At 33.1% G+C, this 17,768-nt stretch overlaps 1 protein-coding gene across 1 annotated transcript; it reads left to right on the top strand.

Annotated features, from left to right (window-relative positions):
* The first annotated feature begins 207 nt into the window (after positions 1 to 207).
* Positions 208 to 13,700, top strand: LOC139491535 (choline/ethanolamine transporter flvcr2a-like). Its single transcript, XM_071279279.1, has 11 exons — positions 208 to 374; positions 5,977 to 6,565; positions 7,575 to 7,716; positions 8,433 to 8,570; positions 8,973 to 9,040; positions 10,700 to 10,803; positions 11,323 to 11,433; positions 11,752 to 11,857; positions 12,241 to 12,352; positions 12,996 to 13,039; positions 13,459 to 13,700. Exons 1-11 carry the CDS (start codon positions 367 to 369, stop codon positions 13,525 to 13,527), a joined length of 1,491 nt encoding a protein of 496 aa, XP_071135380.1. The 5' UTR covers positions 208 to 366; the 3' UTR covers positions 13,528 to 13,700.
* Positions 13,701 to 17,768: the final 4,068 nt, after the last annotated feature.

Below are 17,768 nucleotides of genomic sequence, written 5' to 3'. Positions count from 1 at the left end.
ATACTTATTTTTAAGCTTAAATACATATATGTGATGAATTCTAATTATTTTCAGAAATCTTATATACATATGTGATGAATTCTAATCATTCTCAGAAATTACATCAGTCTTTTTTATGTGGTCTTTTCATAATAGACTTTCACTTGAACAGGATTTGATAAGACCTCGAGTGACACATATATATTAATACACGATAATGCCTTTCAAGGTTTTTAAGTAACGTAAGCATTCATCAAATATACAACCAAATTATACGCTTGACATTACATACTAAAAAGGAGGTTACTATAATGATAATAGATCATTTTAGATGTAACTAACATGTGTATTGTGTATTTTGAAAATGATGAGGAAAGCTAAATAAAAATGAAAAGGTAAGGCATTTTAAAATAAATAAACAAAACACTACTTTACACGAGTCGCATTGTACCGAACGAAATGCGAAATTCTAAATATGCTTTTTAATAGGTCGAAACCGTTTATACTATTAATGCTGTTTATTAACAGGCCATAAGCTCATGACAGTACATCGTCAGCATTATAATAATAACAAACAAGTAGACAAATATCTTAGTAAGCAATGAACTTTGATGTATAATCGCAATCATATAACATCTACTTTAATTTGAAATCAGGAAACTGTATTTGATAGGAAATATAATCATTTTAATGAAATGTAACCCCAAAACGGTCAAAACAGTTTGCAAGATTGTGTTCATGTGTCACCTGCAAGGAATACTGCTGGATAACCAACATTAATTCGGTTCAAAGCTCAGCTGATCTTGTTTTGTAAACCGGAATGCAGAGTCTGACTATTAAGCTTATTGTTTTGACGGGTAATGTTGAATCGGACTTGTAAATTTGTATTTAATGATTGATGTAAGGTGATTAAACTATAGCAACATTTTATGCACGCGTATCTAAGTTTAAACACTATTGCCGTACCCCCTTTCTGTTTTTTTTTATTATCCTCAATCGCTGGTCAAACTATAGTTTCGAATAAAGGTTATTCAAATTTTCTTAAATATGTACATTGTATTATCATACAATCATTTATTTGACCTTCAGTTAAACAGTATACTGAGTGAACTCCGTTTCACCTTGTTTGATTTTTCAAATGAATGACGAAACTGACGTATTTTAACAAATCAAATTCCTTTATTATACAGTCAATAGTTTTAAAACAAATTAGTTTGAATTATCTAAATGTCAAAGATTGTATCCCCGCTTTGAATATATATAACTTAGTTCAAAATATTATATAATCTTGCTTAAATTGGGTAATTATAGATTACGTATCTATACATTTGAAGAACCGAATTAATTGGTGGCTGCTTAATGTCCAGCGGGAAATATTACATGCAAATATAATTCTCATGAAATTTGAAAATGCATGTACCTTGTTTTGCACTAAAACGATAAAAGGTTTCAAACTTATATTAGGTAGTAGTTTACATCTCGGACAAATTCTTGCTTTCTGTTGGTTTTTTTTCAAACTGACAAGTCTTAAGCTTACTTTGAAAAGACGGGTGATCAGATCGACCACTGGAAGTCGATGCGAGATCGCTACCACGAGCGAAATTTGTTTGAAATTGACAGAAAAAAGTGCATAGTTTTCAGAATCAAGTGCTAATGCGGGGTTCACACATTGCCGATTATTGCTCCCGTTTGAGATCAGACAGCGATACGACACGAAAAGTGAAAAAGTCGGATTAGTATCCTCAATTATCTGGAATGTCCTATTATTGTCTGAACGCAGTCGTTTTAGTTCGTAACAGATTCCTACTGGTCGGGAAGGGTCCGAATAGTTCGGCAAAGCACCCCGACAGTTAGATGCGTCCCGTAACATTCGGGGAAACTCAGTCGATTTTGTCTAGTCGGATTACAATCGTGCCTATGTCGTGACATATTCTGCTGTATCGGATCGAATTCCTAACAATGTTCTGTGTATTCGGGACGGTGTCCTGTGGAACGGAATGATCTGGAGAAGTCCCGACAATAACAGAATACAATACGACTGAGACCAGACAAAGCCGTTTGCAATGCGATAGAGCGGACCGTGATAGGATTACATTCCGACAGAACCTGATCATCCCGATTATGCCGACAATTTTCGAACGGATAACTTCCGTCAGCGTCGGTTCACTGTCTTGTCACTATCTGATCTCTGTCGGATTACATTCGGTAGAATCGGGACGCAGTCGTGACAGACTCGGTCGAATTTTACCTGGCGAAAGATTCAAATCGAATTTCCATCCACGATTCACAGGATCTTGATCAGACTTTTGACAAATTTTAATCGGGAATGGTCCTGTCAAGGACGGCAGTAAAAATCGTGAATGTGTGACCCCAGCTTAAGCTTTACTCACAATATTATTGGTTAAGACCGGGTCACACATTCACGATTTTTACTGATGTCCTTGACAAGACCATTCCCGATTAAAATTTATTAAAAGTTTGATCAAGATCCTGTGAATCGTGGATGGAAATTAAAACTTTAATTAAAATTTGTAAAAGAAATAATTTAATCACGACAAGAATCAGATATTATTCAGGAATTAAGGGTCAATATTCAACCGTTTCCAAGAGTATTTATCCCGATAATCCCGTTCTAAATCCGCTTCTAATCCGATTTGTATCTTTCGCCAGGTAAAATTCGACCGAGTCTGTCACGACTGCGTCCCGATTCTACCGAATGTAATCCGACAGAGTCAGACAGTGACCAGACAGTGAACCGACGCTGACGGAAGTTATCCGTTCGAAAACTGTCGGCATACTCAGGATGATCAGGTACTGTCGTAACGTAATCCTATCACGGTCCGCTCTATCGCATTGCAAACGGCTTTGTCTGGTCTCAGTCGTATTGTATTCTGTAATTGTCGGCACTCGTGGGTATCATTGACGAATTTTGAATTAATAACGGGATTGTTTCGGAACGATTTCGGCAAAAACGGTTCGCAATCGGCAAGATCTGGATGCAATCTGGACTCAATCGGCTGAAAAACAGCAATAAAAAATTTCTCCAGATCATTCCCGTTCCACAGGACACCGTCCAAAATACACAGAACATTGTTAGAAATTCGATCCGATACAACAGAATCTGTCACGACATAGGCCCGATTGTAATCCGACAAGACAAAATCGGCTGAGTTTCCCCGAATGTTACGGGACGCACCTAACTGTCGGGTGCTTTGCCGAACTATTCGAACCCTTCCTGACCCGAACGAATCTGTTACGAACTAAAACGACTGCGTTCAGACAATAATAGGACATTCCAGATAATTGAGGATACTAATCCGACTTTTTCACTTTTCGTGTCGTATCGCTGTCTGATCTCAAACGGGAGCAATAATCGGCAATGTATGAACCCCGCATTAAAGACGAATATTCAAACAACATAAGAAAGATAGTTCAATTTCTTCTCAATCATAACTGACTAATAGCTGCATGTATTGATTTGATTTTACAAGGATTTTGCCGCAATTTTTTGTCAATCATATATCACTGATAAAGCTGCATGTGTTGTTTTGATTTTAAAATACTAGGATTTTACCGTCGAAGTGAATGACCTCGAAATTTTAAATATTCAACATGATTTAAAAATACAATGTACTTTATCACCGAATTTTCATATGCTAAATTATACAATGATATAACTTAACATACCAAGGGTTGCTTGCCCATGCAAAGCGTAATAAGTTTAAAGTAAAGTATAAACATTTTTGATGAAAATAACGATTGGAAGATTACATGTGATGAAAAGATTTGAAAATGTTAATATCGCACACATTACGCATCACTTATATGATCATAGACATAGATTAGTTTGCTCATTCCGCTAGCTCTCAGTTGTGAATTTAAAAGTCAGGGGTTAAGATTGGGTTACCAGAATAGAAAATAATCTATAAGTAATGCAGAATAAAGGACAACAAGTATAAAGAAAAGAGAAAAAAAGACAAAAACACAGAATAAAGAAAAAAAGGGCGGTATATATTAAGAATATAGAGAGCAATAGGGTTCAACTTGCAAAAAAAAAAGAATGTGAAAAAGGGTGTTGAAATATAAAGAATAAAGAATATCAGGCAAATATTATCAAAAATGAAGAAAATCATGGCTTTAAACATTAAAAATAGAGAAATAAAGGACCCCTATTCAGACCGTAAGTATCTTCCTAGGCAAACAAATCGTATGTATGAATTTGAAGCTATAATTACAATATTCATAACGGAATTGGCAAAATGACTATAATTCGATTTATACTGCACTCGTTCTATTTGAGCAGTCAAAATGCGTTGACTGTATTTCTATGCCATACACGGTCACTGACCTGATATCACTTTTCCTCATGAATATTTAAATAGAAATTGTCGAAATTATATTTAATTATTCATACGACCTTTTCATCCTGTTCTTGTTTCCAATGTAAACAACGATGCGTTTAACGACTCAAACTTGTTTCTTTTGCAATTTTTGGGAAAACATATTTCACTTATTAATATTTTTTTGTTTGCAACCTATAAATCATTATGTTTTATGTTTATTGATGATATTTTTGTCTGCAACGAATGCGCTCATCATTGATTGCGGTAATGATGTACATTTCATCGTGTTTTATATTTCTCCGTCTGTGTGATATGAGGCCTTTTTAAAGGGGGATTTTCCTAATATTTAAATCAAATAAATAACATTAACACAATAAACAACAATTGAAAATGTTTTTCTAGATTGCAGTATAAAGACAATAATATAGTGCGTGCTCAGAGTCAGATTGGTATAAGATGTCAATATACTATAAAACAATACCCAAAAAGAAAAAATACAACTGCATACAGACAAACAACACTACAGCATGAGCACTATATAAAATATTCTTACATAGTACAGACACTGAATTTAGCGGGTTACTACAATTTTCAAGCACACATATCCCTTTTTAGCCTATCTAGACTGTGCGAATTAAAAAAATATATAATAAAGTTTTATTTTTCTTCCTGCAAATCATAAATTTTATAATATAGGGTTATTGCATGAATATTATACAAATATAGCCTTTGTATGAGGTCAATACAAGGATATATTGACCTGAAAGAAGTATATTGACTGAGGACGAAGTCCGAGGTCGATATACTTCTTTGGGTCGATATATCCTGTATTGACCTCATACAAAGGCTATATTTGTTATATTATTAATTTCCGACCATGTTTGTATCAAAATCGTCATTTAGGTTTGTTGGAACTTTATAGATATTACATTGTCTCCTTGACAATAATAACATATTAGTTGTTATTTCATTTACTTTTTTTTGACATCTTATGTATTCGAAGATTTTTTTCGTCAAATAATCGATCACTGAAAACGTTAAACAATATCCTGAAATTCATTACATGACGTCACAAAGTATATCGGTTTTTAGATATTCTAAAAATAACCGTGCAATATGCTTTTTGCAGGTCAATATGCTTTTTGCTATCCGTCGTTTTCTCACTACCTTCGAAAATATAGTTTAACATGTGACTATCCCTAAACGAATCAAATTTGTTAAAATATACGAATTAATAATATTATTATAGGGTTATTGCATGAATATTGGGGAATATTGTCCCGAGTAGAATTTTATATTGCACGAGCTTGCGAGTGCAATATATATTCTACGAGGGACAATATTTCCCAATATTCATGCAATAACCCTTTTATTGTATAGCAATATAATATTTGAGAGTAAAAATTGGTTTAAACTAAGATTTTGTCGTTGATGAATTTTTGACGTCATGAATTTTGAAGATTTATTGCACTAGTGCAATATTAGAATTTATTGCACGCTAACTTTTGGTTACGTTCTGTGGGAAATATTATATTGCTATGCAATAATAGAATTTATTGCACGCTAACTTTTGGTAACTTTCTGTTGGAAATATTATATTGCTATACAATAATAGCACTTATTATCGTATAAGCATTGACTAATTGAATTGCAGTACAATGAATGGTCAAGAAGAACCGACACCGAAAGTTACCGAAGATAAGACATCGAAAGTTACCGAAGATAAGACACCGAGAGTTACCGAAGAAAAGACAAAGAAAGTTACCGAAGATAGTATTTTACCTCAGGTCTACAAAAGGCGTTGGATTATACTTTTTCTGTTCTCATTTGTTTCATTAACTAACAACTTCCAATGGTTGCATTTAAACATAATAGGAGATGTTTTACTTAACTATTACAATGCCAGTTTACCAGAGGACAAATTTCAGCAGGAGACTGCTCTTGACTGGCTTTCTATGGTGTACATGCTAGTGTATATACCACTTATCTTTCCATCGACATGGCTTCTAGACAAAAAAGGACTTAGGGTTGTGATTATTTGCGGCAGTTTCCTGAATGCAGTTGGCGCTTGGATTAAAGTAGCATGTGTTAACCCCGATCGTTTTGCGTTATTGATGTTCGGTCAGTCTGTTTGTTCGGTAGCTCAAATTTTTATACTTGGTATCCCGGCGAGACTTGCAGCAATATGGTTTGGTCCAAACCAAGTATCCACAGCAACATCTTTAGGTGTATTTGGTAACCAGGTATATTATTTAACATTGCTTTAAATTAATAACTGGGTTCAAATAGACTATATGAGAAACAAATCAAAGACGATTTCTTCACTTTTTCTGTCGTGAACTTTCAACATTCATGTAACATCACCCAAGCCAACAAAAAATGATAATATATGTACGAGTATACAATTTGCAGGTGATTGTGTTTCCGTAAAAAAAATCGTTAGTAGAGAGTGTCTGCTTGCAAGAAAGTACTTAACTTAAGATCATTATGTCACCTCTTTTGAATAGCATAATTTTGTAGACACCGTTTAGACATAATTTTTTAAAGCCTAGAATACCTTCAAATTTTTCTGTAAAAAACACGGACTATTTGTCTAAAGACCCGGACGAATTCACAGTTGCTCTCGAAAAAAACCGGACAATAATATCAAACACTGATTTTTTTTTTATTAAATACAAGGAAATTAAGCTTCTTTGTTGATTAAAACATATATTATAATTCAATATAAGATGGGTATTAATGTTAAAAACTGTTATAATTACGAAATTTATCGCATGTTTTATCACTCGAAAAAGCCCGACTACACTCGAAAAAAATGGACCAAATCACTCAAAAAACCGGACACTATACCTACCGTGATTATGATAATTTTAAAAATTTGATTGGGTGTCAAAAGAGCAGAGTGATCACATAAGTGGCGCAAGATACCAAAAGTACAATAAAACTCATGAGACCGCCTTTGTCATGACAAAAACACTACGGATAGAGAATGAATAAAATGCTACGTGGAAAACTAATAAAGAGTATTTACCACAAAAAAAACTACAGAAAAAGGAATAATCTCAGTTGCTCTTGAGAGGGTAAACAATTCTTGCTCTAAATTTGGCATCCGTCGTGTTGCTCACGGTTGTCATAACATTTTGCGCTCTTAATGAGCACCCATCGTGTGGTTAATAGAAATTTTAAATTCGATACCACGTCAAATTAAACAGTATAGATTACAATTGCTATTTTATATTGCCATCTTTTTAGATTGGTGCAGCTGTTGGCTTTTTACTACCTCCGCTCCTGGTAAAATATAGTCCCGACATAGATCTGGTCAGCAGCCAATTATATACCTTGTTTTATATTGGTGCTGGTGTCACAACGGTTCTCTTTTTACTTGTTTTAGTTAGTAAGTAAAGCTATTAAAACAACAACTTTCTGTCCCTGTTCAATGTCTCTGAACACATTTAAAACCAACATGATGTTGTTTATTTCTTCCGTGATTATATTACATTGGCGTGTTGTTACGAGGAGAAGAGGATCGAGTGAGGTGAAGTTTCCGTCCGGAAAAAAAACCAACACCAATTTTAACTTATTTGCGTTTGACATTTGACATATTCCATACGCTAATGTGTATTCTAACAATTTGGTAACAAGTTTAATTAAGAGAATGGTTGCATATGAAAAACAAATTTAAACATATAGAAGAAGAACGGGCAGATCATATCGCATTCAAGTGTATAACTCGTTGTATTCTTTATTTCTAAATGATAAGATAAAAATTAATTCAGGTAATCACATATGTTGTGTTAATAAAAAAATATGCAAAAGTCTTTACTTGTGAAGCGAGTGAATTTTTTCTGCCGACTGTAATGATGATTATTAGCACGAGTTTTAAATAAAATGATAGCGATTTCTATTACATTGACGCTTTTGCAGTAATGCGACTTTTTTTAATCACAAAAATAAAAATGCAACATCCACCATAGAACAATTTAGGTCTCACTTTTTGAAAAGGATAGAAAATAAAAACAAGATAATTAAATTAAAAGATTAATAAATCAGTTTGGGATACATATTGTACAGGAAGTAACAAAGATAATAGACTTCTTTCTACTGTTGCAGTTTTTAAGAAAGAACCACCACAACCACCAAGTAGAGCTCAGTGGTTAGCAGTAAGAAATGCTGCCAGTCAACATTACGGTAAATCCCTGCTGAGACTGCTAAAAAACAGGGGCTTTCTTTTACTGGTATTAACTTATGGTAGGTAAGTTTATTAGAATTGCTGTCGCTGTTCAAACCGCCATCTTAAAAGTTACATGCCGGAGCCTATATATTAATAATAAAAAAAAACAATTGGAAAAAATATTACAGAGTTTAACACAGATTATTTGAAAAAAAAAAACCAAAAAACCAAATTGATCTTATTGCCAATGAGCCAATTTTCCACAGAGATCAAACAGTAGAGCTTCTGCACACAAATAAACTTGAAGAATTCGAATCAGTTTTCAAAAATAAAATGAAAGATGTACGAAAATCCAGAAAGATGAAAAATGAAAATTAACGCTGTTGTCAAAAGCACTCTTCAAATTCCTCAAAATATTTAATTAAAAAAGATATGTATTATATGAATATATCTTTAAACATTCTAGAATGTACTTTTAGGGATAAACACAGGATCCTACTACGCCATAGCAACATTACTGAATCCCGTCGTTTTGCACTATTATCCGGTATGTACTTTTTATCTTTAAAAACCTTCAATGATTGATTTATTTGTTTTACAAATTTATAAAAATATAGTTTTGCTAGAAAGACTCACCCGTTGTGTGTCTGTCCCAATCAAGAAGCTTATAATTCAGTGATGTTCATTCGTTGTTGTTTGCCATGTTTGTTTTTATTTCGTTAATAAGCAGAAATCAGACCTGTAGTCTAGCTTCTCTTTGGAATTGCGTCACATTTTTGTAAATGCCGGGGCTTTCATATGTATATGGTGTGGTGTTTGCTCATTCTTGAAGATTGTATAATCATTTCTAGTCATTAATTAGATCATACTTTGGTTACCAGTGGATAGTGCACATTTGGCCATCACACTGCATGTCTTTATTTCTACCCGAGTCGCCAACTATAAAAGCAGGTCAAACAACCGACCAACTCCATTGATGAGTCATACTGTCATTCCGTTTGTCAGTCTGTCCGTCCGAAATACATTGAGTAGTTTTTTGTCAATGTTTGTCTTCACTTCTATGTCAGCGAATAGTTTGGTATTTGGTTAGGAGCTCGATGATGTTAAGTTTTAGCGTATAAGCAATATTTACATCTACCGCATCATCATGCATCCACTTGCTGTTTCCTTCAATTTTTAAATTTTACAATACTCATTGTTCAAAGACAATTTTCGTCAAAGTTTAAGTGGGTTAAGTGGAAAGGGATGAGTTGCATCTATAATACTAAAATTACGAGGTCCAATTTGTTAGCCGTCATCGGGTAAAAACGACAAATCAAAGAATTCAACTCTATATATAACTAATATAGGACAATGGTGTAGATTAAAAATTACACCACTCCAGACCCTTTTGTTTTCCACATAATTAATATTACCAATAATTAACAAGTTCCGGGTCGAATCCGATACCGATGTCAATAGTATATTCACCTGTTAGCTATTACCTTATCTGTACGTTCCGCATTTGACAGGCGCACCACCAAACAGTGTATTTAGGATTTTGCTATATACACGGGTCATAATCAAAGGGCTGACCCTACTAAATTCAATCATTGTCAAATTGTTCCCTATTGTAGTTTTATTCAGCAATCAGCAAGACTTTCTAAGATAACTAATATACCACAATGCTGTTGATTAAAAATACTCCATTCCTGGATAGCCAGGACCTTTTGTTTTCCAAATAATTAATATTACCCATTATTGATAAGTTCCAAGTCGACGGGTTCAAACAGAAATATTTGAAAGCAGAGAAAACTTTGTATCTTATAATCGACATGACTTTATCAGATGACAATACTAATTACTAAAATAAGACTTAGGCATAGTTATATACTTTAATTCAGTCACGGACCCGCGATATGACGGGTGTGTACTAGATAATGCTGAGTTGTAGAATTTTCATCCTTACTCATTATCGATGTGAGTATTTTTTCAGTAAAATTGAACAGAGTTTGGGAAATCAGCATCAGTTAGACTTTGTACAAATATAACCTCAATCGATGCAACGCAGTGACATGCCATGTATTGTTCTTGTAATGCTTAAAACTTCAAAAACGCTATATATATTTTTTGCAAGAATAAAAACTCGAATATATGTGAATACTGCTGTTCAAAAATTGGTTATCAAAAAAGTCCATGTGTATTCTCCACTGTAATAATTATTTAGGGTCACCAAAAAGAAGCTGGAGAAATAGGATTAACAGTTGTTATAGCTGGAATAGTAGGAGCTATACTAGCTGGAGTATGGCTTGATAAAACTAAAACTTTCAAGTAAGAATATCATCTCAGAGGTTATGAGCAATACATTTTAATCCGAACCCAATATACCAGTGTGTAGGCTTTGCTTTCAAGGACCTGACAGCACCTTTAGTTCTGGTAATGTTTACACCAGCCAATGAAATTTCTGCCTACACATTTTTGAATGTGTGTATAATTTCGACTTAACCAGAGGATCCCGAACGGGCATTTTAAAAGTAGAACGGAACGTTGTCAGGTCATGTAAGAGAAATGTAGACACAGGATCTGTATTTAATCAGATTCAGTAGATGATAATAATTCACTCAATATATATAAAAAAAATAACATATTTACAATCAGACATGCAAGGCCACAGTTATATATATAGACAAGTCGTTTTTTTTTACACACTGTGACACAGTGGAAAATTTGTTTTGTTGGCTTGCTGACTCATTTACAATTATGTACGTATGGAATTACATCTCTTTTCATTTTTTGAACATATAAAACAGTGATAAAATGTAGTTCTAATTCTTTATCTGTTTATCGCAGGGGGACAACTGTTGGTATATATTTGCTGTCGTTAGCTGGTATGGTGGCATTTACTTTCACACTGAATGTAAACTTACTATGGGTAGTATATCTATGTGCTGGAATATTAGGGTATGTATTTTCAGCTTGCTATTAGTTCCGCTTCAAGTTAATCGGCAGGATACCATCAGCTATGAAATAAATGTTGAGATCTTTTCCATTTCACAAGAGCACTGTAAAGGGTGACTTGCTTTGTGAACTGATTACTTTTTTTGTAGAGAAAAAAATCGTTGAATGAAAGTAAAATAAATTCTATAGCCTCGCTATATAATGGCATTTAGTTTTCAAAAAGTAGTTTAATCTGTCACTATTTTTATAAAGCTTTGCATGAAATGCAGTTTTTGTATAACAAAAAAACGTTCCTTTCTTTATCTTTTTTCGTTGACGTAGATTTTTCATGACTGGTTACTTGCCTGTAGGGTTTGAAATTGCTGCAGAAATTACCTATCCAGAATCGGAGGGTACATCATCCGGGCTTTTAAACGCTTCAGCACAGGTAATATGTTCAGAAGTATTTTCTAAATGATTGATATGTTGTTGGTTTTTTTTTTAAAATAGAAACGTGTGTGGCGTAATGTTTGTGCAGGAGATTCTTACAATGCCAATGCAATTGGTCTCAATGGTTGTGAAAGTAGTGCGACTCGAGCATTTTCACTCTCTTATTTGTTTTGAACGAACTAAAAAACAAGAAAAACAAGTTCATATATTTAAATACGCACATTTTACATTTGGTCTTGTTTATCTGGTTCCACCGCATGAAAGAACATGACTTTATTATCTTTTTCGAATGCCATGAAGTCAATTTAAAAAAAAATGTAATATATATATATATATATATAGCCATTACTGATTTACTATCCGAAATCATTTCTTCTTCAGCTTTTCGGAATCATTTTCACTATAAGCATGCGTGCAATGATGAATGAAGTCAGTATTTTTGGTGCTAATATTACACTCAGTTCATTTCTTCTTCTTGGAACTATTCTAACGGGTAAGTATTGTGATTTTTAATAATAATAAAAATGTTAAAATAACAGTCACGTTATGAAGTGTTCTTTTCGGGTTTTTTTTCTAATTTTTGTCGATACAACTGTTTGTGAACTAAAGTTTTCGTTTTTCGGTAAGTCTAGGTCGTTCCAGAAAAATTAAATTCCAAAAACGTTCTTCAGACATACTAGTTTATAGCGTGTATTTTCATTTTCAAGCATTTAATCGGTACTGGTTGACTGCTAAAATATACATATTCACAACCAGCTCAGAAGTTAGAACTCCTAGCTATTATATAATAGCCTTTACTTTTTTTAGCTCATCTTTCTTAAACCTCAGTTCAAAATAAAAAAATATATAAAGATTAGGTTCCAACTTCATCAAGGAAAGGTGACCTAAAGTTGATTTGGTTATTTTATATAACTAATAGGTCTGTTTAGGTCAAATATCTCCTCTAGTACTCATTTGATCGTTTTCGATTTCCCTATGAGTTAGTTTGTTTGGTTGGGTTTTTTTGGGGGGCGAGGGGGGGGGGGGGTATTTTAATGTTTTTAATCACACGCCATGGGTTTGATTTGTTTGGCTTCGCTTATTTTATACACTTCTTTATAAATTTAAACAAACACTTCATTTTTCTCATTATATAGCGTTTATTGGTGCTAATTACAGACGACAGACTGCTGAAAGAGAGGTACGGTATATATCATATATCCGAGGTAACATTTTGCACGCCTTTTATTTTGATTACAACACCATAGGAAATGGTCTATTTCTTGGTTTTTAATGATCTTATCGGAACTCTTCAATTGTACATTATATTTTTTTTCTATTCTTTAAATTCTGAAATGTTTTGTTAATTGATTTATTTTTAATTATATATATATATATGAAACCGAATCTCAATAAACGCAATACATTTTAATTTGCTAGTTTAATTAATTCAATACTAGAACTTAAAAAAATAGTGGTTAAATTCAACTTAATATACACAAAAAAAAAACTACAGATGCCACACTCTCAAAATAACGGAACAGGCAAGACATGGTCTAAAGTGTCTAATAGAAGTTGAAATATATTGATAACTTTTTGTTTTTTTATGCTTCATTTCAGAGAATTTCAAAAATAGATTTCCTAGATATCAACATCATTAAAACAAAAAACGATAAATACTCTGCATAAAAGGACAACATGTGTCATTAGATGTTTGCTGTTTGCGATGCACGATGCGATAACGATTTCGGAACAGTCTTCCATTATTGACCAAAAATATTACAAATATATATAATATATATATGAATATATACACTGTCATGCTGTTCTATGTCCCAATAAAAGTTTTTAATAAACAAGAAGATTTTCATTTAGTTTTTATAGTTTCACTTTCCCTTATTTCAGTAGTATTATGTCATCTCTTTTGATATAAAAATCCATAGTTGTCTCATCTCATTTTTATTATAATAAAGGAGTAGGTTCAGTAAGACCCCTTTTTGGCCCCAAAATATAGCAGTTTTACAAAATTGTTAAAATGTAAACCTTTAGTTATTTATTGGACAGTAGAATGCTTCTGCTACATAAATATGGGCTGTTTTAGACAATACAATGCACATATATCCGGTACTAGCACCATTAAGTCATGCTAAATTACTGAAATCCTCATAATTCTAGCATTTTAGTATAAATTTTAGACGGTTTTCGTGTAAAACGAAAGTAGCCGCATTCGTGTTCATCCTTAATATTGAAATGTAAGTTGTATTTTATGATAATACATAACATATATAAAGGTTGAGAATGAACACGGATGCGGCCACTTTCATTTTTACCAAAAACCATCTGAAAAATGACATTTTTCGGCATATTAGGTGATTTTTCATATTTGAGCTTGAATCGGATCGTTTTAAATGACTAAATCTGTTAAAATCTTTCACATAAACTAATTAATTCAAATAAAATAGACACTTAAGTGTTTAAAAAGTGGTCAAAATCTTTCGTCAGATGAACCTGAAATTTGAGGCCAAAATCGGTCCTTACCGGACCTACTCCTTTAATGTTTTCCTCGTTGATGTTTGACAAAGGAGACGAAAGATACCTCGGGGACTTTCAAAAATCCCTAAGTGGAAAAAAAACTGACAGCGCAATGGTAAAAATACGAATGTAACCTCAGTAGCTTCCACTGATCGCATATACATAACAAAATATTTGAAACATATCGATAGACCAAAAGAAAAATTTCTCTTAAGTGCGGGACTATCAGTATAGGAAATCTGAACAAAAAAGAAACATTTAAAGCGTCGTTTTAATTTATTTCAGTTCAAAAATTTCAGATTGGTTCATCTGCAAATTAATAAGTACATTACACAATGGATATTACAGGCACTTCTGTTTATATTTACCTTAGTAAATCCACCTATACATTTTAAGAATATGATTGGTTAAGAGCAACCTCGTGGAGACCGTGTATAAATATTTCATATTATAGGTTAGTAAGTTTTCATATTAGGACAGGTTAGTAGTGGAGTTGTGTCCCTTTATACGAACAAGACGGCGGTGAGAAAAAAATCTTCAAGGTTTTAACAGACGATTAAATGGATAAATATACAGCAAAAAAATGACGTTTCTTTTCTCAATTCATGACCAATTGATAAATATGTATCATTTCTGAATAAAGAATGCATAAATTTTGAAGATACTTTTTTCATCAACTTGTAAATACAGGTTCAAAACTGTATCGTATGCCCTTAAATAGACATATGGAAGTGAGTTCATAATACTAATAATATTGATCACTTTTATATGCCACTTATCCATATATCACATGTTTTAAGATAGTCGGTAAGATAAATTCGTTACATAGTGTGCTAGTGACCAAATACAATATATATGGGGTCAGTAAATTCCATGTGGGAAGAGAGCGAAGCTTACGAAAATGTAACCAGTGTTGTTTTGTGTTTTGGTTCCGAGTCTGTACTAAATAAATCTGTTGTTTTGTACAATGATGCATGCAACGAAAGTAAGGAACTATAGTCGTAAATATCAAAGTTTCAAACAAACCACACCAACAACATACAACTAACTCCTCTGGAACAAACATATATACATAAAGGCAACAACAACAAGAAAAACATATGTTCTACAGAGTCTATCTTAAAAATAATTCTTTTAAAAGAATTCCGCTCAAACCGGTGCTATAGTAAACTTCTTCTAAATGTGGACAAATTAAAGAATTTTCCTCAGAAAAATGTATAATTTTATGTACATAAGTTGTATAATGAAAACTATCCATTTAGTTATAAACAACATAATAATGCATATTTTTCTTTTTAATTTGAGGTTTCTTATGACTTTAAAAATTATATAAATCGAGATACTAAGAAAGTCCCCACATATTATAAAGCTGGTTGTAGAAAAGGCCAAATACTTCACGCCAGACTCCGGTTGAACTGCAGTGACTTAAATGAACACCTTTTCCAGAAAAAAATATTGTTCTTTCCAGCCTCTGTATATGTGGGCAAGTTGAGAGCAGCAAACACTATTTGCTAGAATGTCATAATCGACTCATCAGAACACAAACCATTTCTACACTACCAATATCTAATATACAAACATTATTATCAGGTAGTGAACTAATCAGCGATGAGGAAAACGAAAATATTTTTAAAGTTGTACAACGATTTATTTCAGAAACGGAGATTTGGTCCGTAACAATTATTTTTATGTCGATGTCGATTAAGATGTTAAAACATTATTTGATGTAACCTTATTTTCGAAGCATTAACATATTTCTCAGCTACATGCACTATAATTATGAAAATACGAGTTGATCACATTTTTCGATCAAACTGACTTCTGAGTAACGGACAAACTACAGAATAAACATGTTAGATAAGAATTGAAAATTAAATTATACGAGTTTCTTATACTATGTTCCTAATTTTGTCATTTTTTTTTAAAGGCAGACGGATTTATTTAAGTTTTTTTGTTTCCGAATCCCTGTATTTCATATTGTATAATTATATTTTGTGCACTTTTTGAAATAAAATATTGTTTAAACTAAAATATTATTTCTCCACGATTGTATATCAGATATGGACGCTAACGCAAACTTTAATCAGTCACTTATATGTGAAATGTAGGTCAAGATAACCTTATTTTTATCAGGACCCCTTGGTTGATCAAGACGCATCTCTATGAACAAAATCTCATGAACTATGACTTATACTTCCACAGATAGACGGAGAGCCGTGGTGTAGTGGTTAGTGCATCGGACTTCTAACACAAAGGTTCCTGGTTCGATCCCCCTTCAGGGGAGAACATTTCAGGGACTGAATTTTCGGCTCTCTTTTGACACCATTTGCGAGTGTGGTCGTGAGAATTTAATTAAGAAATGTAATTCATTCTCTATCTAATTTTCCCACATTTACAACACATTCTATTTTCTCTTGATTAGTTTTTATATCTTCCTGTTTCTATAAATAATTTGTCTGATGATATTATTATTTGTTGTTGTGGGGGATGTATAAGTATCTGTTCACGTGCACTCTGTGTTTCGTTAGATGTATTTCTATTTGTATCCATCTGATGAGATGAGCCTATTGCAACTTATTTTTATAGTTTTTTCTTATGTTGTACTGTTACACCTCTGTCCCAGGTTAGTGGAGAGTTGAGCGCTCATGTTTAACCCCGCCATATTCTGTATGTGCCTGTCCCAAGTCAGGAGCCTGTGTCATATTTGGTTTTCGTAAATTGTTTTGTTATAAATTAGGCCGTTAGTTTTCTCAATTGAATTGTTTCATATTTTTTCATGTCGGGGCCTTTTATAACCGACCATATGGTATGGGTTTTCTCATTGTTGAAGGCCGCACGGTAGCCTATAATTGCTTACATCCACTTCATTTGAACTTTGGTGGATAGTTGTCTCATTGGCAATCAAACCATATCTCCTTTTTTTATATTAAAACATCAGATCGATACAAAGCAGAAAAAAAAAATCCAACAAAAACACAAACCCGGACATTGCAGGGTAATTAATTATAATACATCCCTAACAACAAAAAAGACACAAAGTACAGATCTGAGAGTACTCGCAGTTACTGACAGCTTGTTCAAAGCCAACAACAAATTATAAAAGACACATATCGAACTCGCATATCGAACACCGATGCCAAAGGAAAATCACCGTTCAAAAAAAGAAAATTAACAATAGGGAAAGAAAAATGGTCCCTTGTTTTCATTGGACCGTGTGGAGCATCTCCCTCTGTCATTTTTGTTTTTATTCAATGTTTGAAAATACTTTTTTAATATAAAGATAAGGAGATATGGTATGATTGCCAATGAGACAACTATCTGCCAAAGTTCAAATGAGGTGGGAGGTGGATGTAAGCAATTATTGGCAAACTCTCTCTTAAATGAAACTTAAGATAGGT

This window comes from Mytilus edulis, chromosome 10 (genome assembly GCF_963676685.1).
Source record: "Mytilus edulis chromosome 10, xbMytEdul2.2, whole genome shotgun sequence".
In the NCBI taxonomy this organism is placed as follows: Eukaryota; Metazoa; Mollusca; class Bivalvia; order Mytilida; family Mytilidae; genus Mytilus; species Mytilus edulis.
Note: the sequence above shows the minus strand (reverse complement) of the source record. Positions and strands in the feature narration are given on the sequence as shown.